At 41.5% G+C, this 21,995-nt stretch overlaps 1 protein-coding gene and 1 pseudogene across 2 annotated transcripts; one reads left to right on the top strand and one right to left on the bottom strand.

Annotated features, from left to right (window-relative positions):
• The first annotated feature begins 2,711 nt into the window (after positions 1–2,711).
• LOC103702092 (guanine nucleotide-binding protein subunit gamma 3-like) lies at positions 2,712–7,532 on the top strand. Of its 2 annotated transcripts, none has more exons than XM_039127161.1 (5): positions 2,712–2,948; positions 3,978–4,033; positions 4,580–4,624; positions 4,706–4,750; positions 7,111–7,532. In XM_039127161.1, the coding sequence occupies exons 1-5, from the start codon at positions 2,808–2,810 to the stop codon at positions 7,409–7,411; spliced, it is 588 nt and encodes a 195-aa protein (XP_038983089.1). In that variant the 5' UTR covers positions 2,712–2,807; the 3' UTR covers positions 7,412–7,532. The 2 variants fall into 2 exon arrangements, with proteins under 2 accessions (XP_038983089.1, XP_026658386.2); XM_026802585.2 differs by having other exon boundaries at positions 2,717–2,948; positions 3,981–4,033; positions 7,111–7,530.
• Positions 7,533–8,836: 1,304 nt separating this feature from the next.
• On the bottom strand, positions 8,837–14,695 carry LOC103702116 (annotated as a pseudogene).
• Positions 14,696–21,995: the final 7,300 nt, after the last annotated feature.

Here is a 21,995-nt window from a genome sequence, read left to right on the forward strand (position 1 = left end):
GCGCACGGCCGTAGTAGGTGGCTGACAAGAGTAGACCTCGAACATCGGGGTTTTTCTTAGGTCGGAGGTCTCGAGGTCGGGCGTTCCGAAGTCGGACGCCGACTTCGGCCGTCCGGGGTCGGAAGTTGTACGGCTTCTTAGGGGCATTTATGTCATTTGGGAAAAAATCTTATTCCCCCCAACAGGGGCGTATGCTACTCTCGCTTCCTTTGATACGCCGAGTGTGAATTACAAAAGCTCGCAGGTTTGCTTGCAGGTGCTCAACTAAGCTTGGAAACAAATTAAGGATTGTGATGGCTCTTTCACGGCCGCCTCCTTATACTATTTTCGAACTTCCAGAGAAATCAAGTGGAAAAAAACATCATGTCCGTGGAAGCTCAAGGGCTCTACTTCATTGGCTGGTTTAGAGACTGATCTTGTTCTTAATCTTTTTCTTGAATCCTCTCTATTATTTCCTTTCCTGCTTCTATATTCCGATCCTTGCTTTAAGGTCTCTAAACTGTTGTCTTGTAAGCAGCTCCATTAACAGACAACTTCCCGTTACTTCCTGCAAATATCACTTGTACATTAACTTTGTTCATCATAAAAGCTGGGCGGTTATTCGTTTCCCTTAGCACAAAGAAAAAAGAACAAAAAATTATGGTTCTAAATTAGTGAAGTATTAAATTCAAAGGAACATTCCTTTTTCCCCCCCTCTTATAGCAATACGAATCCTGGAAGTCATAGAGGGCAAGTCCTCATGAATGAGATCCAACCAACTTGGCAAAGCAACATTTTTGTAGACTTCTCCATGATCTCCAATTTCCCCCTTCTTATTTCTCTTCTCTCGTCCTGCCCTCAATCTTGATTCCCGCCTCTTGTGAACTATGTCATCTTCCCCACCCCTAAGTCATTCCCTGTCATTCCATGGATCTTATCCTTTTAAATGACTTAAGATCAGGGAGGGAGGGAGCAACAAGGATGACTAGGTTAAACCCTTCTCTCTCCCCTTTATCTTGGTCAATCATGAAACCATTTGCAGCACTTCATGGTCTCCAAACATGCCTTCAACTTTTTCTTTGCAAGCCAATTGCCATTCATGTAAATTATTCTGTCCATCACAATTCCAATTAGATGGATAGATCAAGGTAAAGACTAAGGGTGCTTTACAAAAGCAGGCAAAAGAAGAACAAGGAAACTTGGAATTGAACCAAAGATACGATACTATTAATCGAAACCAAAGCTTGTACCAAGAGGTCCATTCCAACTTAGACATGAGCTGCTTCTCATATCATGCAGACCTTCCTTCATAATTTAATTTCATATTGAATGGATGTGGGTTTCATCATCAGAGACCATAAAGTCAAACTAGTAGCGGCATGACGGTCGTCTGTGCTGAGCTCAGAGCTACTTGGAAAGGCATTACTTTTGCGAGGCGCGTTCTGGATGTAGATCATCTCCTTCTCGAGGATAACTCGACCACGGTGATTGAGTGGATTCGGAATCGGAGAGGCGCTGCAGAGGGAAAGGCACTGCTCTACGACATCTGCAGACTCCTAGGAGAGTGTGGCTTCTACATGGCCATGCATGTCTATAGGGAAGCAAATGGTGCGGCCGACTGGGTTGATTCCTTTGCTGTTTACTATTCTGGTGGTTTTTTATCGGAAAACTAAGGCTCTTTGCCGGAGCCCTTTAGTGAACTACTGTTTTTTTATAGCCACATTCATATTAGTTGCGTATGAGCCACCGTTGTACCAAAAAGAAGGAGAATAAGAAGTAGGTTCTATTGGTTTCCAAGGGTATCAACTTTTCATGCTTTTGCCCTCCTATGCATCAAAAAAGAAAAAAAAAAAAAAACTTAGACGTTAGGTGGCGCGGATGCAGTATGCTTGTGTGTATTTTTTGTACGAAAAAAATAATTTATTTTTTTTTGGGATGCTGATTACCGGATCTGGCATTTTGCAAATATCTCAAAACACTCCAAACATTCTAATTTATTTGTCTGCACAGATCTTAAAGTTGCTATGGAGCTAGCAGCCAACGGTGAATTTGGAGGAAGGTGAATCCTTCCATCACGCGAACGATGCAACCTCTGTGCGTGGTGGTATAGGCCTTACTCTCCTTGGCTTCGCGGCTGCTGTTGGAACAGTCGGCCAACCGCAACCGACAGCTCATACGCGACATCCACGTGCGGTCTGCCAGTACAGCGGCGCGTTCCCTCCCTCCCCCTCTTTTTTAAGCACACTCTCTCGCTCAGTTACCAAAAAAACAAAAAAAAAAACACGCTCTCTCTCTCTCTCTCTCTCAAACTTAGTAGATTGGAGAGAGAGAGAGGGAAAGTGACGCGGTGCGCTGCATCTCTTCGGTTCCTCAGCCACGCTTTTTGTACGAAACTGGCAGGCCCATATTGGGAAACCATGATAATCTCACCCACCCTTCTTTGCCTCTACTTTCCATGCTGTTACTGCTGCTGCCGAAGCGAGGCAATCAAGGGCCCTCGATGCGAGGGGAGAAATAGGGGAAGAGAACGAGGAGAAGGCTGGGGATGGGCGGTAAGCCTATCGCGCTGGTTCCCGTCCTCCGCAGCTCACCGCTTTTATTTCCATCCCTCTCATGCCACTCTGCTCCACTACCGTACCGGCTGACGCTGCCACAGTTCGCTGCCTCGCGGGTGCAACTTACCCCCGCGCTCGAGGCACCACCCCCTGGCCCCTGCGTCGAGACTCGAGCGCTTCTCCTGGCTTGATATTTAGACCCCCGCTCTTTTATTATTATCCACGCTCCTTCTCGTTTTTGGTCTGGGCTTCTGGGTGGCTCGGCACTGGCCAATGGAGGCGGCGGCGGCGGCGGGATCGGAGGCTCCGCCACCACCGGCGCCGCGGTCGCCGCCAGGGTACCCAGACCTGTGCGGGCGGCACCGGTTGCAGGTGGAGGTCCAGATCTTGAACTGGGAGATCGGATTTCTTGGGGTAATGTGGCTCCGATGCTATTGTTTTTAGTGGAGAGTTTGCATAGTTTCTTTGTTTATTTGTTACCGGGCGGAACTGTGATTCCAGGTGTTGTCCAATTTACTCCTTTTCTACTTCTTCTCAAGTTCTTTTGATACCTTATAATTAAATGCGCCACCCAATCCGTATTGTTGGGTCTGAAGAAAATTTTCCAATTTATAAGCTTACAATGTAAGTTTGTAAACAAATTACAGACCAAGATCAGCTTTTGGAAGGTAAATAGTTTGTTTCTTTTTTCATTTTTCATTTTCTTTTTTGCAGTTCACCTTTGTTATCCACTAAAAATTTGTTTTCTTCCTACTAAACATTCTTGAAAACCTTCAGACAATTAAAGTCATGTCTGCAGTTTAATAATTTAAGGTGTTTTGATATATCAAGTTGTTTAGCGGCTTGGTATTGAATGGAAGGTGGAGGAAAAAAGGCATTCTGTTTTTGTTGTGTTAATCTTCTAAAGAGTGATGAAGATTGCTAGAATGGTTCATCATGGATTGGTGTTTTGTTTTGGTAGATTAATTCATGTTAAGGACATAGATTGTGATGATCGTGATTTCACTTAAAGGCTATGAGATTTCGTTGCTTATAGTTTAGAAGATTGCAAACAATTAGCTTTTGTGACATTGAAGCACCAAGAAATTTGCAAAAAATTCCATCATCATTCTTAATGTCTATGGAGGTCCTTCTACTTAATTTTGCACCTTATAATTAGCATATGCAAGTGTTGGATTGTTGGTAGCAATTGAAATAATATTTCTTTTTCCTTTCAAAAAAAAAATAAATAAAGCAAACTTTTGTGGAAATCATTTGCCGGTTTTAAAGGAGGATGCCTTATTTGTGATTGTGGTGGAGTAAGCATTTCACACATATTATACACAAAGAAGTGCTTTACTCTTCTGTTTTTCGTACAACTAAAGTCAAAGTCTATTTATACATCATAATATTTTGTCTCCTTTGCAACAACAGAAAAAGTCTCATAGAAAATTTTGTTATAAGCAGGAAGAGTTGGAATCACTTGAAGGACTTCAGTCTGTCTCTGGATACTGCAAAGAGTATGTTTTATAATTTGTTTCCCTTCAATTTTACATAGTTTCCTGCATTTTGTTATTCAAAAAAATTGTAAAACTCAAATTGATGATCCAATTGAGTTCGAAATCAAGACTATAACAATATTATCTTTAGCAAGCTTACTGTGCATGTATGGGCCCTAACGAAGAAATAGCTGCCAACCTGCCATTGATCTCTTGCTTTTTGGTGGAGGGCCAAGACCTGCATTGACTTGATATCTGTTGACAAATGATGGTTTGAACATTTTCTAAATATTTTTGTTAATGAAACATTAATACAACTCAAAGTCAATTTATAAACAAGAATGCACCACATCATGTAGAGTAAATTTATGAAGGTCAAGCAATTTTAGAATTTGCAGCAAAGGATCAGTTAGAGATTCAAAACAAAGTTAAACTACAGGTTCTTAAATTTTGCCAAGGAAATCAAGTTTTGTTAGGCAATATGTCTTTCTCTTTTTCTTTCTATAAAATAAAAATTGCAAAAATTGTTTATTGATTGGCACATTATGTACAATGATATTTTGGCAGGGTCAATGAATATGTGGGTTCACATGCGGATCCATTAGTACCGCTGTATGATACTCTGACTTCACTTTTTATCTTCAAAGGTTTATGGTTATCATATTTATTTGTTTATTTATTGTTGTTAAGCAGAACTAAGAAGAGACGCAAATCCTGCCGCATTTGGAGGTGGCTTTGGTACTTTCTGGTTCTTTTTGCCTCCTTGCTCGATTTCTATCTAGGCTTCTGAAATTCCTCACTAATCTCATGCAGACAAATAATTTATTTCCCCTGTGACTAAATGAATATGTATAAAACAAACATTGAGGGAACGAGATCAGACACAGCTTAACTATTAAAGAAAAACTGCAGAATATCATTTAGTCTATTATCAAGGAACGATGGAAATAAAATAATTCTTGCATTTTTAAAATAATGCAACATTTATGTATCAGCATCATTCTGTAGTCCTTGTCCTACCTTAGCTTGGATGGTAATCCTCTTGCAAATAACAAACATTAGACTGGAATGGCCAGCTGTGTCTTGCTGCTTTTTACTACCATATCAGACGAAATCCATGCTTCAAATTATGTTTCTTGCTGGTGCTCCTTGCGGGTCACATGCTTTCTTGGTCTCTCAAAGTTATCTAATACTCGTTAAAGCTAGAGCATACACTCAATATATGTGGAAATTCATGTTAGGTTTAATGATTCTAAGGATAGAGGGTATTATAGTTATTATCAGATGTTGTTCAGTTTTCTCTATTCATGATGACCAAGAAAGTATCTATGACTTGTCTAATTTTGTTCCTTCACTAACAGGCTGACAGGACATCAAATGTAAGCATCCTATCATTCATGAGGAATGAAATATTGTCAAGATGAAGTTAGGTGTTTTATGCAAAGATGCAAGAATAAATTTTTACCCATCTAGTATGGATATACAGTCATTTATCAAAGAGATCATGATGACCAAGAAAGTATCTATGACTTGTTTAATTTTGTTCCTCGCTAACAGGCTGACAGGATATCAAATGTAAGCATCCTATCATTTCATGAGGAATGAAATATTGTCAAGATGAAGTTAGGTGTTTTATGCAAAGATGCAAGAATAAATTTTTACCCCCTCTAGTATGGATATACAGTCATTTATCAAAGAGATCATTTATCTTATCTACATTGACCATCTCAAGAATTCAGGGTAGCTGGTGTTCTAGTGTGTTAACTAAATATCAGTTTGTTGATTTAAGCTGATCTCTGTCACTCTAACAAATCAGTAATAATTCCTGGGCAAATAAGATTCTAATTTTGACTATTAAATTGTTAAATAGAACATACTTGTGTGCGGGTGGGTGTGGATGTGTGACACGTGCATGCATGCTTGTGTGATAAGAATAATAGCCAGAATAGTTACATATAGGGCTCATTCTTTCTATGCGGTGTTGCCCCTAGAAATCTTGCTGTGCCACTCAATCCCAACGATGTCTTTTGTTTAACTAGTTTTTGCAATTGTTGTCTGGGGTCTATTGCTGACAAATAATGAACCAATAATTGGTTCATTATTTTTGTCAGTAATAGACCCCAGACAACAGTGGGAATGCAAAAACTAGTTAAAACAAAACAAACATCGTTGGGGTCGATCATTGACAAAATAATGAACCTTTCCTTCAAAAAAACAAAACAAGAATGGCAAAATAATGAATGAAGTCTCTACCTATATTTTAGGCTCTTATTTTTGCTCTGCATGCGCCCTCACTCTCTGCAAGAATGCAGCTGATAAACGAGTATTGGTTCACTTATGTCACATATTTATAGCCTACATATTTAATCCATAAATTATTTTCTGCATTGTAAGGGATTTTAAGTAAATTTCTTAACAAACTTGACTATAATTAAAATTATACATCACCCCATGGTTATCAAAAACGACCAGGAATATGATTGAAAGGATGGATCATCAAATATTATTTTTGAAATCTTGCAGTAAGACTTGCTGAAAGTTCGGTATGGGCTAACTGCTAGTGTAGTAAGTTAATTCTATCCCTGGCTCCTAATTGTTATTTGCCACATTTGCAGACAAAAAATCAGTCCGTCTCTAACTTTGGGGTGATCTTCTAATGTTTCACGTTTGATTAACATGTTAAGAACTATGGTTAGGCCAAAACAGTTAGTGCCTACCGACTGAAATAAGGATATTCTCCTTGGTTGTTGAACTATTGAATCCTTTGCTTCAATAATCAACAGTCGATGTAATATCCATTCCTACTTAATAAAAATCTTGCTCCGGCCAAGCGTATCAGGGATTGACCAGACCTGAACGACCTGATGCTGGATCATATAGTTACCATTTTTCAGATGATGCTTGAACTGCTACCATATTAAAATTATTTTTGTTAATTTGAAAATTTTGAGTAATATTGCTATCTAATCTACCAAAGTCATGTCATTGATTTTAGTTGGTTTCCTTCATATTCTTTTTATTTAGCATTACCTTTCGGGTTTGTAGTTTATTTATTCTCATATGCTGACATCTAAATCATGGAGGTTCCTTATGAGCAGGGCAAAGCTTTGTTTCAACATGTCATGGATTTGCTGCTTCTGTGGGTGCCCATGCCCGCAGAGAAGACCAATCTGCACTTGTAGGCATGTAAAAAACTGCTGTTGCCGCTGCCGCCATTGTGGATGTCCCAACAAAAACTGTTGGAAAGCTTCTTGTTGCAGACCATGTTGCAGCCTTCGAAGCCTCTCATGCCCTGAATGTTCTTGTGGCTGTGTTTGGTCCTGCTCAAAATTCACAGAGACATGCTCTTGCCTTAAATGCAGCAGTACATGTTGTATGAGCAGATGTCTATGTGAATAGAGGCAATGTCTTGTACTTCTTTCTCACCTAATTTATCAACTTACAATATATAGTTCTACTTGAATTTTGAATAATGATTCTCATCATAAATGTCTTCTATTCTCCAGTCTCATCACATTTTGCCAGAGTTAGATGAGCTGTTTCTATTCCAGACCTTGTATTTTCATCATGCAAAAGTAGGATTCACCTTCCTTCATGCGAATCCACCATCGGATCATCCACTGCTTGCTTTGAATCCGTATAGTGAATGATCTAATGGTGGATTTGCATGAAGGAAGATGAATCCTTCTTTCACGAAAGATACAACCCGTTTCCATCAGAGATGAGCATCAGATAGACAGCCTCATGTTTTGGGCATGTTCAATAATACCATTACTAGGGGCATTTTCCTTTGAACACGAGACACAGGGACACCATCTACGCTGCGGTTGTTTTTCTAAAAAATATATGACTGGTAAAAATAATGATTAAAAAGCTAAATTTTTATAGAATGTAGGTCTCGACTTCTATGACAATTTTATTTTCAACCATATCACTTAATTCCGGCTTTTTTTTAAAAAAAAATATTTTGATGGTCCAATTCAGGATTTAAATAATGGAATTTGATCATGGTGTCGCTAGATAGATACAGTGAACCATTAAGGGCCCCAATCTCTATTTACCTGACTAAAAAAAGCATCTCAGGTCCAACCCATCCAGGTCTACCTTTAGCAACCAAAGTACTTGCATTATGATCAATCGTGATTTACTTTGTCCTGATCTCGCCGAGAGATCATAATTTATTTCATTGATTTCCCTTTTTTTTTTCATTTGCATGTCTCAAGTCCTGAAGGCAACCTATTCCCCTGTTGCAAGCTTACATTGAAATTGCAGCATCTGACATGTAGTAGAGGAATTTGGACATTGTATCATGTATGCATGTTGGACCATGGATATAAAGAGGGGGTTAGCACGAAGAAGGTGGTGGAACAGGAGGAAGCCATGATCCATCAACTCCAAGAACTTTGGGATTCCAAAAATCACCTTGATGGATGCAGTCGGTACCCTGCACCTCCCGGCATTCATCAATCTGAACGCACGATGACCAGTCTTAAACAGTGTCCATGATCCGCAGGCCAATTTTTTCCACGCAAGCGAATTCAGTGTTTCAGAATCTATAAAAGAAACTCACCTCAGACAGAATTACAGCTTCAAACACAGCACAAGATAATTAGCTGTATACTCAAATCACAGAATATATGATACATCCCTGTAGATTTGTATAACATATAAAATTAATTCCACGAACAATGACAGCAACAACAACAATAATAGACAAATCACTTTGATTGTTTTTAAGCTTAACATGCAGACCACCTACTTTTAGATGAGAATTTTAATCAGTAACAAATACAACTCAAAATCATCGGTGTTTTCAATCGTGGCTCACACAAATTTAAGCAAGTCAATTAGAGAAATGCCAGCAGTAATGCAAACTAAAAGGGCATTTATCAGTTTCCAATCAATTCATTCACCCATACATGTCTGCATGCTTGCAGATGAACAAGCAGTACCTGTTAAAAAGCATACACTCTTCTGTGTCTGCATGAGAAAAAGGCTTTCCAAATAGCTTAAAGCAAATATGGGGCCACTATGGTTGCAGTTGTAATGCAACTCCATTAAGCTATCAGTTTCATGCTTTCCAGCAACTGCCTGATACTTTGCATAGATTCTCTTTGTCAAGCAACTAAAAGAAACATCATCCTACAACTTGAATTAATGGCAAATGAAGCGAAATAACTCTATTCCTGCATCACACTCTTCAAACAGAGATTAGGTAGAATATTTGAACGGTAAGTGTGAGGAAATTCGAAAAAGCAAACATTTTTCACATCTTCCAAGTATAGGCAACTGGACTCCGCACTTTGTGCTGCTTGTTACTCCAAGAAATCCAACCAAATGCTGCATTCTTTGGTTTCCTCCTTTCTTTGATGCAAATATAACACTGTACTTCAGCTTCTGGCCTACATGTTTGAATATTAGTTTCGCGGGCTTCACTGTCACGCTAATATTTTCAGGCCCCGTTATTTCACACTGTACACAGACCCAGCGGAGCCGACATTTGTTAGCTCCCGTCTGTACTTCACAACCTTCCTTGATTTCTTCTCGAAGATCACTGAGAAAGATGGATAATTGAGGTCACCTGGGTTCGAGAACCTCCTCGAGCAGGTGACGTTGGGCCGCTTGACAATCACTTGAATGTGTTGGATGGTGTAGTCTAAGGAGCAAAGAAAAGCAATGTAGTCATCAGTTGTGATGTCGTAGACAAGGCCGGGGAGAGAGCCTTCCGGGGATCCACATGTCCAGCACCAAAGGCGAAAGGGTGGCAAGCGAACCACCAGCAGAATCGCGGAGGGGGGAATTGGTGTTGTCAATATTGTAAGCAGTAGTCGTGAGAGCAGACTTGATGGCAGCCGGACTCCAGTCAGGATGCGCTGCTTTAAGCAGTGCAGCAACCCCACTAATGTGCGGGCACGACATAGAAGTTCCTAATATGTATTACAATGGATCACAAGTCATAACACAGATAAAAGTTTGAAAAGAGTAGCATTTATCAGGATGACATGGTATATTTTATATATAAAAGCACATTGCACATTATACTTGGCAGCTTCTAACTTGAATTGGTATTTGCTTAATGTGCCTCTCTTCATGCGAGGGGTTCAGTATACTTTCCTACTTAGTCTAGTGTCGGGAAGCTGCCTTGACAGGTAGCTTCTTTCATCAGCGAAAATTTGTGAGGCACTGATAGAATGTGCAGTGTCTCATATCATGTGCAATTTCGTAGCATTATCCCTTATCTCTCCTCTGGTCCTGATATATCCTGTCCTCGTTCACATTAAAATTTTGAGTGTGGACACAGACCAGTAATGATCTAAGCAGGTTGGGTAAATGAAGATGAATATGGAGGAAGACTGTTTGAACTGAATCTGTCAAGGATATTGGAAGTTATTTTCTTAGGATAAGCATACAGGAGGAAGTTATTAGCCAATTACACTTATCGAGACTAATGTAACATATTTTGAAACATTATAAGATTAAAAAGTAAGAGTAAACTTCAGAAATGGATGTTAAATTATGAGTTGGGACCGGGATCCTCTGCAATGCATGTTCTGCACCACAGAGGGCTGCATAGCGCTAGATAGCCACCATGTCATCCATCTCGGTGATGGACGGTTGTTGTTTAGCTTAGGACATGCCATGTTTGGCACCGAACGTGCCCTGTTCCATTCGTAAGAAAAATGACAGCCGTCTATCTCCGAGATGGATGATATGGTGACTACCCAGGGCTATACAACCCTCTGCAGTGCAGAACACGTACCGCAGTGGATCCAAACTTGCTCATTCATTTTCCCTGCATCATTTCTCATCTGTTTGGCAGCCTTGCACAACTCTACACCAGCTAGCAGATGGTTTAATTCGACATCTCGACCTCGATGATCCACAATCTATGTTGGATAAAACGATAAGGAGCAATTACTGCATCCTATTTGAGGAAAGAAGCATTCACAGTTTAATTGAATGGCAACCTACTAATATAAGATACTGGAAGGTCTTTAGAGAGTGATTGGCTCATACTACTATGTAACTGGATGAGAGTATCTGCAAAGCCAGTTAACAAGTGATAGGCATGTGATGTTCCTATATAGGTGGGAATATCAAAGCTTCACTAGTTTCCAAAGAGTAACCAAGTGATAGGCTGGTGAAATTCCTATATGGGCTGGAATATTAAAGCTTCAAAAAAAAAAAATCAAACCCACAGTTGATGTTGCTAAAGGTAAAGAGAAACTTTCCATCAAGCAATGGGACATATCTTTTGGAAGACCTCAAGGACAATAACATTTTTCTACAGATGATGACGATGAAGAGAGGACTTCGAGTTCAACAGGTCAAAAATTGCAGGATTCTGATATTTACAGTTGCTTGCTTTTGAAGTTGGTATCACCTACTACTCTTTCATTATCTCATCCTCTCTGAATAATACAATATAAGCAACATTTCTCCTATTGTATGACACAGCCAAATGGTGAATAACACACGAATAATAAATAGACAGAAGGTGAAAGTGGCAAGCAAAAGAATTGGACAGTACTTAAAAAGTAACTGGAATATTGACATGCTCAAAAACAGTGCATATTAGTTTTTCAATCTGGCTTTTAAGAAAGATGAGAAAATTTCCAAGATACCAAAAGCTCTAGCTTTCTGATATTTTAAAGTTAAGATATTACGAGATTTATATACTTTAAACAACTTTCTTTGATCCCCATAACTGTTAGTAAAGTTGGTAGGCACCTCATTTCTAAAGGCTTGCTTTTCAAGAGAATCTTATTTTATATATTGATCGACCAGAACTTTGCATTAAGATGGAGTTGGCTATAAACCGTAGTTGAGAAGACGATAAGGGATTGAGCACAGATTCTTATGACAATTTTCTAAGTCAAAATTCACTCTATACAATCATGGCCAAATTTTTAAACCAAAGTTGCATCAAATAACAAAGGGACTATGCATGAATTAATCAGCTTTTGATTGGTAGCCAAGAAGCCTAATTTCTTTGATATGATCGAAGGAAATACACAGGTGCTAATCAAAACTAGACATATGACACATCAATTAATAATAAATCATCAAAAAGAAATTAATATTGAATTGAGTATAAACAAAGATTGAAGAAAAAACATCATGTATGCTAATTGATATATAAATATATATACGTATGTATGTATGTATTTGATAACGTCAAAAAAATCGAAGAGTAGAGATTCAGAAAGTGGACGAATATACCGGACATAATGTTGAAGGCTGTTCTACGGTCATCCTTGGTCAAACCCGGTCGGCCCGATAGACCCGGACCACCCGGCCAATATGTTGACCCCTGGCCCGATGAAGTCCGGCTTGAGTATCTCCGGCACCACCGTGTTCGTCCACGGGAGCTGAACGCCGCCACCACCGGTGACGGCCGTACCCCGAGCACCGTCCCGCCGAAGCTCAGCACCCCCTCTCGGCCGAGGATCCCTCTTCACGTACTCCCTTATCTTATCCCCCACCGACTTCCCCACCGCCACCGCCGGCAGCAGGTGGCTGTCCGCCACCAGCTCCTCCCCGTTCACCGCCGTGTTGGCCAGTATCATCCCCACCCCTCCTGCCGCCTTCACCACCGCCCCCTTCTGCACACGTGCGGTGATCCCCCGGTCACAGAAGACCAACTTACCTCGCACGTACGACGGGTCCAGTGTGCCCGCTAGGCAGAGCTTGCTCGAGTTGTCCTTACCCCCGCCGTAGACCATGGGGACTAACTTCTTCCCCATTCCCTTGCCGCTGTACAGCGACACGCCGGTGTACCGCGCCCCGGAGCCGAGGCGGGCGAAGGCCGGGAAGTCGCGGTCTAGGGTTCCGGCGCCGACGGTGGCGATCCAGGGGGCGGCGTTCGCGAGGGTGCCAGCGCCGGGGCCGCTGTTGCCGGCGGAGCAGGCGACGAAGACGCCGCGCTCGGCGGCAGCGAAGGCGCCGACGGCGATTGGTGTCGCGGAAGTAGGGGGCGGAACCGCCGCCGATGGAGAGGGAGAGAATGTCGACGCCGTCGGTGAGGGCGGCGTCGATGCCGGCGAGGATGTCGGATCCGAAGCACCCGGAGGTCCAGCAGACCTTGTAGGCGGCAACACGGGCGCCTGTGGCCATCCCTCGGGCTGTGCCGGCGGCGTAACCGAGGAGGCTGGCGTTGGCCACGGGGAAGCCGGCTGCGGTAGAGGCCGTGTGGGTCCCGTGGCCATCGCGGTCGCGGACGGAGGCATACTCTTTGGTCCGTCCGCCGGCGCGGCCGTCCTCGGCGGCGACGCCGGCGCGGAAGCCTCGGGAGAAGCTCCGGGCGCCGATGAGCTTGCGGTTGCAGAGGGAGGGGGGGAAGTCGACGCCTGCCTCGCAGGCACCGCGCCAGCGTGAGGGGACGGGGGGAGGGAGGCGACGGCGGAGGAGGAGAAGCTGGGGCTCTCGGGCCAGACGCCGGTGTCGAGGACGCCGACGACGACGTCCTGGGAGGCGGCCTCGACGGCCTGGATGGGGCGGGCGGCTGGGGGGGCGAGGCCGAGGAAACTGGGGGGAGCGCGTGGTGGTGAGGGGGAGGCGGGGGTCGGGGTGGAGGTGTAGGACGGCGGGGGTGGCGGCGGAGGAGGGGGAGGTGGTCAGGGAGGAGACGGGCGGCGAAGCCGTTGGCGGCGGCGGAAGTAGGAGTACAGGAGGTGGCGGTCGGGGTCGATGGCGAGGGACTGGAGGTGGGCCCGATACCAGTGGGCGTGGGTCGGGTGCACCGCTGGCCTGTGAGCCGGGTTCATGTACACGATGTATGTCCGGTTACCTTGGACATGTGTAGCCGAAGAAGAGAACAAGAAGAAGACTAACACCAGTGTGACTAGATCCACAAGAATAGACCTCAAATAGAGGAGGCCATGGTTGGAAGAGGAGGAGAACAGAGAGAGAGGGTATCAGAAGGTCTAGTTAAAGGAGAACCATAGCATGGTACTCACTGGAAAGGCTGTGAGATTTTGAGTGGTGGTAGTAGAAGAAGATGAGAGGGAATGGTATTGGTTTTAAAGAGAGGATGGTGGCTTTTTGTTGAGAGAGGAGTGGAGAGGAAATGAGTGTTGCTTGGAGTGAGGATGGCGTGGGTCTTTAGAAGTTAAAAAAAAAAGAGGAAGAGCATGGATCTTTAGGGTGCACGATGAGTAGCGTGCAAAAGATGAGATTAAACTTATTCTGGTGGGAGGTGAGGGGAATTTTTTTTATAGAGAGGGGAGTGAGGAGCGGAGAAAGGCGAGTGGGGAAGTGTGAGACAAAGAAAGGAGAGTGGGGTTGTCGAAGGGAGGAAAGCAATTGGTCCTTTGGAGAGTCCCTTTTGCTGTTTCTGGGGGAGAGGAGAAAGGCGATGCTTCTTCTCCGAGCTTTCTGCTCTGCACTGCTCTGCTCTGAGACTGGAGCAGCCTCAGGAAAGAGCCCATTGAATGTTTGAATTGAAACGGATGGATAAAGACGGCAGCAGGATTGGCCTCGGTCAGACCATTGTTGGGTTTCAAATCGGGGGATGACTTTGAGAGCCCTGGCGTTTGGCATATTTACTAAAATGCCACTTAATTCTCTACCATTTTTTTAATTTATTTTCATGACAGATATCCTGATGCCACCCATTCAACCGCTCTATTTGCTTTCGGGACACGAGTGATATGGGTATCTAGACATTCTGCAGAAAGCTATAGGTATTATACAAAAAGAGGATGCTCGACACCAGCCCTGGCATGACCTTGGATCCATTAGATAACAATCACCAAAATTCCCTTCAAGCTGAATCTGATCGGCCCTAGTACAGGTGAGCATAAGAGATGCTCTCCTAGATTGCCCTTATCAAGCTAGAGTTGGGGCTTCTGATGACAAACCCAGCCGCACCTCTTCTTCCATCATCCACTACATTGCCATCGAAGTTTACTCTGAGAAAGCTCGAAGGATGGGGGCTCTCAGGTAATAAATATCGCCCAAGATGCCATCAGAGCTAAATGAGAGCCCCAGGTGTCACAATTCTGATTCCATCAACAATCTCAACATGAGCATGCTCTGCTGCATAGATAAGCACCACATCTACTATAATCCTCACGTTCTGTCGTCTGCCCTCAAAGACTCACAGCATTTTTATTCAATTAGCTATGATAAGCAACATAGGCGCACCTGCTACCACTAGCCAAATCAGCATGCCTCCTCACGGACTCCTTCAGGTAATCAAGAAAAGCCACAACTAGGATAGGAGATTGCAAAAAATAGTAGATTGCACTTATCAGGCGCCACACTAGGACTGCCCTCAAGCATCCAAATAGAATATGCTCCACTGATTTCTCTACCTTTGGGCAGCTATCATAACTTGGGAGAGTCTCACCCCTCTTTTATAGAGCACATCTATGGCCAACAAACTGCCCCATGCTATCTTCCATAGAAACAAAGCGACCTATGAGTGGATGTGAAGTCCCTACGACCAACTGTCATCAATCGATCACGACATTGCACAGCTGTTCAAGATTAGAAACTCTTACCTTGGACCGGCAAGCCGAACTTTTAGATGCTTCTGTCCACTCTACCCAACCTCGGAAACTACGGGGCTAAGACATCAACAGCAAGCCAGGCAGTAGGAAACTCTTACAACTTGGGTTTGAAGGTAGATTTTGACAAATCGAAGAAGATTTGGACCCCTTCTGAAACAGAGAATAACGAATGGCTTGATCTTTCACCTCTGGTGCTTTACAAACTCAACAAACTACTATGGTGAATTTCTCTCCCTACCCTTAAATTAGTGATTTTTTATATTAAATATTTTTCTTTTTAAGAGGAAGAGGGAAAATTTGTATGTATTATAATTATGCAGATGTAGATTTTTCGAAGTTGCAACACCCAAAAATCAAAATCAAGAATAAATCTTAAATTTTTTTTCTTCCTTTTTTTCAAGAAAATGCAGAGAGGTTTAGCCCTTCCTAATGGAGAGATTCTTTTTTTCCTTAGCCGACAAGGCTTAGATTTATATTCCAAAATTTACACCCCTCCATTAGAGCTTGGGTTAGCGTCTTTCAGTTGTAGAGTTTCATCCTATACTCGGAGAACACAAGGCATGAAGAGAAAGTATTGTTTGATGTCTTCTTGGTCTAGGTCATCACTCGCATAGTTTAATATTTAAACTTACCTAGGGCTATCTATTAACAATTGTTCATGGTCAAATTGGATTGGACTCCGTTCAATCTTTTTTCTCGGAAACAGCGGTTGTTGGTCAGCCACCGAATGAGAGCTTCATTGTGCTTCATTGCAGTATTGAATGGACCAACCGCCGCCTTAAAACATAATTGCATGCAGCAGTGGGTACAGTAAAGCTTTCTCAACGGCTACTATTCATCAGAGTGAAAGGAATTAATGAGGCGCTCCTCAGAGAAAGCTACTGGAGCAGTCATTTTGTGCACTTTGATGCATACAATTCTTGCCTAATTTATTTTATATAAATTATTAATACTATTTTATTCTTTTTTTAATGCGAAAGAAGTTAATAACATGGTAGCTAGATTCATGCCAAATCTATGTAACAACTTAGGACCTCACCTAAAATGACTAGGTGTGTGTTTAAATAGGTTTGGAATATGAATGGGCCAGTTCACTAACAAATCTATTTAATAGGTTGGGTTTATATTTTCTATCTTTACTTGTCTAATATTTTTTCGTGATTTAAAAAAATAGATCAAGTTAAAACTGTGTCAATCCAAGCCACTAAAGTTGCCAACCTATTTATAATTCATTTTAAATGTTTTTGTTATAAATTGAGGTTGGATTAACTTGCCGTCACAAACCCGACTCGGCCCAATCTGTAAGGATCTGTACGGGCGTATATATAGTTTCACATCAATTATTCGCTGAAAAGATCTTGGATAATTATATAGAACCAAATAACTCAAATAATACCTTTCAACTAGATTTTTTGGATGAGATCTTAGATTGTGATAAAATGATATCAGAGCGGATCTAGTCCATTACCTATGCAGCCTAGAGCGCACTACAACAAAGTATATTTGAGCTGACCGTGGTTTTTGTAATTAGATTTGAATGGATTTGGATTCTTAGCCTGGCGAAAATATCGAAGCTTAAATGAAAGAAATATATGAGGATTGGTGCATATGTGTGTTTAGTTCTATATCGATTATTTATTGAATAAATTTTAAATATTTATATAGAATTAAAAAATTTAGATAATATCATTCTGTTTTATTTTTTTGAATGAGAGAATATGATAATTGCTGCCTTCGATCCTCAGGCCTAGAGCGTCGAGGCGAAGCCTTTCATAATTGGGGTTCAAGGGGAACGGTTGTGACCATCTATTGCTCCGGAACATTTGGGCTATGGTGAGGGTTGGTGGGGGCCTTTCAGGCCAAGCAAATATACCGCGAAATCAATGAAACTGCGGATTGGATGGCTGCTTATGTAGCTTGTCATTCCGGTGGTACCTTGTGGACTGGAGATGGAGAGTTGCCTTTAGTACTCCGAGATATTATATTTTTTAATATTATTGGGTGCATTCTTATCCGTCAGATATGTTCCATCCGTTCTAGCAAAAAAAAATTAAAAAAAAAATAAAGCCTTTCGTAATTTAGATCCAAAGGGCTGGGTAATTGGGCCATGGCAAGAGGGAGGCGTTGGGAATTTAGGCTTGCTGCGTTGGGGTCCACCGCGGATCCGGAAGAAAGCAGCGCATCATGCGACATTAAAATATGGCACGCACCTCCGCAACTTTTCTTTTTTATCCCCTTCACCTTTTGAAAAAGAAGAAGCCTTCTATATTTCACCTGCATTAATTGGCAAAAATGCAATCCATCCCGTGCTTCAATTAGCCAGAAAAAGCCTCCCCACCAGAGGCATGCTTATAAGGCGGGGTGTGAGAATTCCTTATTTGGGCACTTTTGGTTCGCGGAAAAAAAAAAAGAAGAAAAAAGAAAAAACAAGAAAGTAATAACATGTTTTTATTTGATTGAAGTTTTTAAAAAAGAAAGATGAAAAAGTTATATTTTTATGAAAATATGATTTCTATATTTCATGGAAAAGTCTTTTTCATGAGAAATATGAGAAATTTACTTTTCCATTAGGCACGAATCACTCCATTTTTATTTTTTTTTCCAAAAAAGCCCTTCAGCATTAAAGAAACATTAAAGAGGCATTAAAGACGTAATTTTTATTAAGGATATAATAGAAGTTATACATTACTTTTCCAAGAAAGTGGATGGTCAACCAAACATAAGCACTTTGAAAATTTGTCACTTTCCTATGTCAACCAAACATGCCAAAAGTACTTTTCTAGGCATCCTCTTTCTAGGAATCTGTTTCTCAGAAATCATATTCCTAGAAGGGAAAATACTTCTCACGAACCAAACGAGCCCTTTAAGTTTGTGTCTGCTCGAAGATAGAAGAGTCTATCTATCATGCTCTCATCGAGTGTCCGCGAGCTAGCCAAATCTGATGGTCCATCCTGACCCGCAATAAGAGTGGACGTCGATTGCGGACTTCCTATGCTACCTAGAGACTTCGGTGCTGGAGTCTGAACTTGAGGAGAGGGAGATATGGACTGCCTATCTGGTCTACTACTACTAGTTGGATAGGAATGTTCGGATCTTCGAGAACGGCAACTCTCATTCGAAGGTGGTGAACAGAGCCTTACTGCATGCGGCAGAGTTTCTTGATACTATTGAGGTATCACCTGTTGAGTTAACTAGAAAAATTTGGAGCCCTTATTCTGCTCTTTTAGCATCTAGGGTACTTGTTTCCTGGGTGTCCCCACCTCTTAGCTTTTTCAAGGTGAACTTCGATGGCAGTATCAACGAGGAAGGGAGCAGTGGAGGTGTGAGATTCGTGATTAGAGACCATAACGCTAGGTTGGTGGCTGCGGAGGGTGGCGGATCTTCGACACGTTTGTTGTCTACATCGAGCGTAGAGCGGTATGGGAGGGCATTACCTATGCGAGGCTGGTGTTGGGCGCGGATCGTACTTTCTCGAGGGAAACTCGAACACAGTGATTGAGTAGATCCGTGGTCGAAGATGTGGTGCAGATGAGAGGCTACTGCTTCACGATGTCCACAGATTTCTGGGAGAGTGTGGCTCCCATCAGGCCACGCATATATATAGAGAGGTAAATGGTACTGCAGATTGGATTGCCTCCTATGCAGTTTGCCACTCTGGAGGTTTTATTTGGGCGAACCATTGCCTGAGCCTTTATGTAGTTTTTTATTTTCTGATTTTATTGGCCATATTCATATACGTCGCGTGAAAGCCGTCGTTGTACCCAAAAAAAAAAAAAAATATGCTCACATTTGTCATGACAGAAATGCAAATTCCATTGAAACAACCATTCTTATTTTTGATCTTACAGTATTTGCACCACTTTGTTCTTTTTTTTTTTATTGTGATTCAGATACGCTCCAGCGCGTAAATTTAAATTGTATACTCAATAAGCGCATAAATTCATCATAAAAATCCATGCATGTTCATTTTAAAAGTATATGCATTCATTATTTTAAAAAAAAGAAATTGTGCATTCAACTCCACATGGGTAGAGTATACCTGTTAGGAAAGAAGGCAGAAGCATCCCGTACGGTGTTTTTCACCTGGGAGCCTCTACTTCCGAGTTTCCTTAAGGTCAACTTTGATGGATCAGTCCTGAACGGTGGCACGAGGGGAGGTGCGGGTTTTGTTATTCAGAACTCGTCTGCCAGGGTTGTGGCTGCTGGGGGCAATCAATTATTTGACACTTTGGTTCCGAGTGCGGAGCTAAGAGCTGCTTGGGCAGGCCTTCGCCATGCTCGGTGCATGTTACAAGCCAAGTCCATCATCCTAGAGGGTGATTCAGCCACCGTTATCAGTTGGATTTGGAGGGATCCAAGAGGTAACGGTTGTGACCATCCATTGCTCCGAAACATTTGGGCTATGGTGAGGGTTGGAGGGGCCTTCTAGGCCAAGCATGTATACCGCGAAGCCAATGGGGTTGCGGATTGGGTGGCTGCTTATATAGCCTGTCACTCCGGCGGTACCCTGTGGGCTGGAGATGGGGAGTTGCCCTTGGCACTTTGAGATATCCTATTTTTTGATTTTATTGGGTATATCCGTGCTCATTAGATATGATCCACCCATCCTAGCAAAAAAAAAAAAAAAGCAGAAGCATCTAAAAATTTCATGTTAGGAAAAAAATCCAAATATTAAAAAATAGGAGTAGACTGAACTTTACAAAATCTATAAGAAAGTTTATATAATTTTTTGTTGTTGAGGAATAATAAAATATTTAAATAACAAATAATAATTACAAAGCCATAATGTTTTGAGTGCTGTTTATGCGCAAGCAAAGAGTAGTTCACCAGGTTCATGAACACTGACTTAACAACTTCATAATTAACCAACCTGCTATTTAGCAACAAATCTATATGTTTTGAGGGGCATGTACCATTGCTCACGAGAAAAGAGGGATTTTGTTTTTTTATCTTGAAAAGGGGAGATTTGATCCAATTAATTTTCTGCTGAAAGTAACAAACCACTTGCCTAGCTGTGTGCCATCCTGTATTAGGCATTTGGGGCAAATTAATTCTGTTTTGCATGAACTATTTCTCAAGATTATTTGTTATTTTTTCATCATGTAGTATATAACTTAATCCCGTAATTCTAAAGCAGTACTGGTAACTTTGTTTTGACCCCGAATTGAAGATAGTTTTGTTGCAAGTTTTCCTTTTAACCTTTCATACACAAATATGTCTTCATACACAAATATATATATATATATATATATATATATATATATATATATATATATATATATATATATATATATATATATATATATTGAAAATAATATAAAACTCTCTCATCATGTTGGATTGATATAACCTAACTTTTTTCTAAAAAATCTCACTTAGGAACGAAAATTGTGGACTAGGTGTCTGCTTATGTAGCTAGTCATTCTATGGACTGATGCTAGGGAGTTGGCCCTAGCACTCCGATGTATTTTATTTTTTTATGTTTTTGGGTGCATCCATACATTCATCCGCCTTAGCAGCAGCAAAAAAAAAAAAAAAAAAAAAAACTGTGGATCGGAAATTCTATTTAATCATAATTTTGAGTTCTGACAAATATATACCATGATATTGAATAAGAGTTCCTACACCGTCTCAGCTTTTCTTCTCAGCTTTTTAAAACCACAAAACTTTTATGTTGGAGGAAAAGAAAAATGGCTCAAGAACTATATTCTGTAACAAAGTGACAAGCTCATTAACCTTGTCTTCACTGGATATACAAATAATAATTATGCTATTGGAATGACTTTTAGACAAAAGGCAACCCGGCCTCAAAAAAAAAAAGAAAAAAAGAAAAACTTCTGCTATTATACCAGCCATTTGAAATGCAACGGCTAGTTTTCCCCAGGATAGCGTGGACCCAGCCTTCACTGCACAAGTGCATTGCACGCCAAGTAAATATAATCATAAAGAGATGTGGGAAAGCTTGGAAGGTTCCATCACGAATTCTTTTGAACGAAGAGACATAGGTACGGCCACTAACAGTATAGAATGATCACATTCCTCGAGTGCCAAAGCCCTTTTTGAGGTGGCCTCTGCCATGAATGAGATAAAGGGTTTAAGTGGAGGTAGGTCTTTGCCACCCACATGCTCTCCTTGAAGTTTTCTACGTTCTTATAAAGCTCAGGTGGGATCCAAATGCCTCTTTACCTCTCTTTAGGGGATAGATCGATCCAATGGCTTTCACTCCAATGTGTTCATGCTACCTGTTTCTGACCAATGTGATGCTGCATTCATGCAGTCCTCCACTCAATCGATATTAATTGAGCACTACCAGCGAAACCAGTCAATGACACCCAAGTGTGTGATATGTAGCTGATGTGGGACAATTATCTTTATCATTATAACATCAAATTAGATCATAAAATAAAATATATTAAGTAGGTCAAGGTCCTCAAGGAGTCGAAAAATTATACGATCAATATATGTGT

Source organism: Phoenix dactylifera, chromosome 6 (assembly GCF_009389715.1).
Source record: "Phoenix dactylifera cultivar Barhee BC4 chromosome 6, palm_55x_up_171113_PBpolish2nd_filt_p, whole genome shotgun sequence".
Classification (NCBI taxonomy): domain Eukaryota; kingdom Viridiplantae; phylum Streptophyta; class Magnoliopsida; order Arecales; family Arecaceae; genus Phoenix; species Phoenix dactylifera.

Excerpts from the sequence above, each read along its gene's own strand:
- LOC103702092 (XM_039127161.1), top strand. The coding sequence starts at position 2,808 with ATGGAGGCGGCGGCGGCGGCGGGATCGGAGGCTCCGCCACCACCGGCG. Across the intron at positions 2,949-3,977 it reads GGGAGATCGGATTTCTTGGG|CAGGAAGAGTTGGAATCACT; the intron begins GTAATGTGGCTC and ends TTTTGTTATAAG. Across the intron at positions 4,751-7,110 it reads CGCATTTGGAGGTGGCTTTG|GGCAAAGCTTTGTTTCAACA; the intron begins GTACTTTCTGGT and ends CCTTATGAGCAG.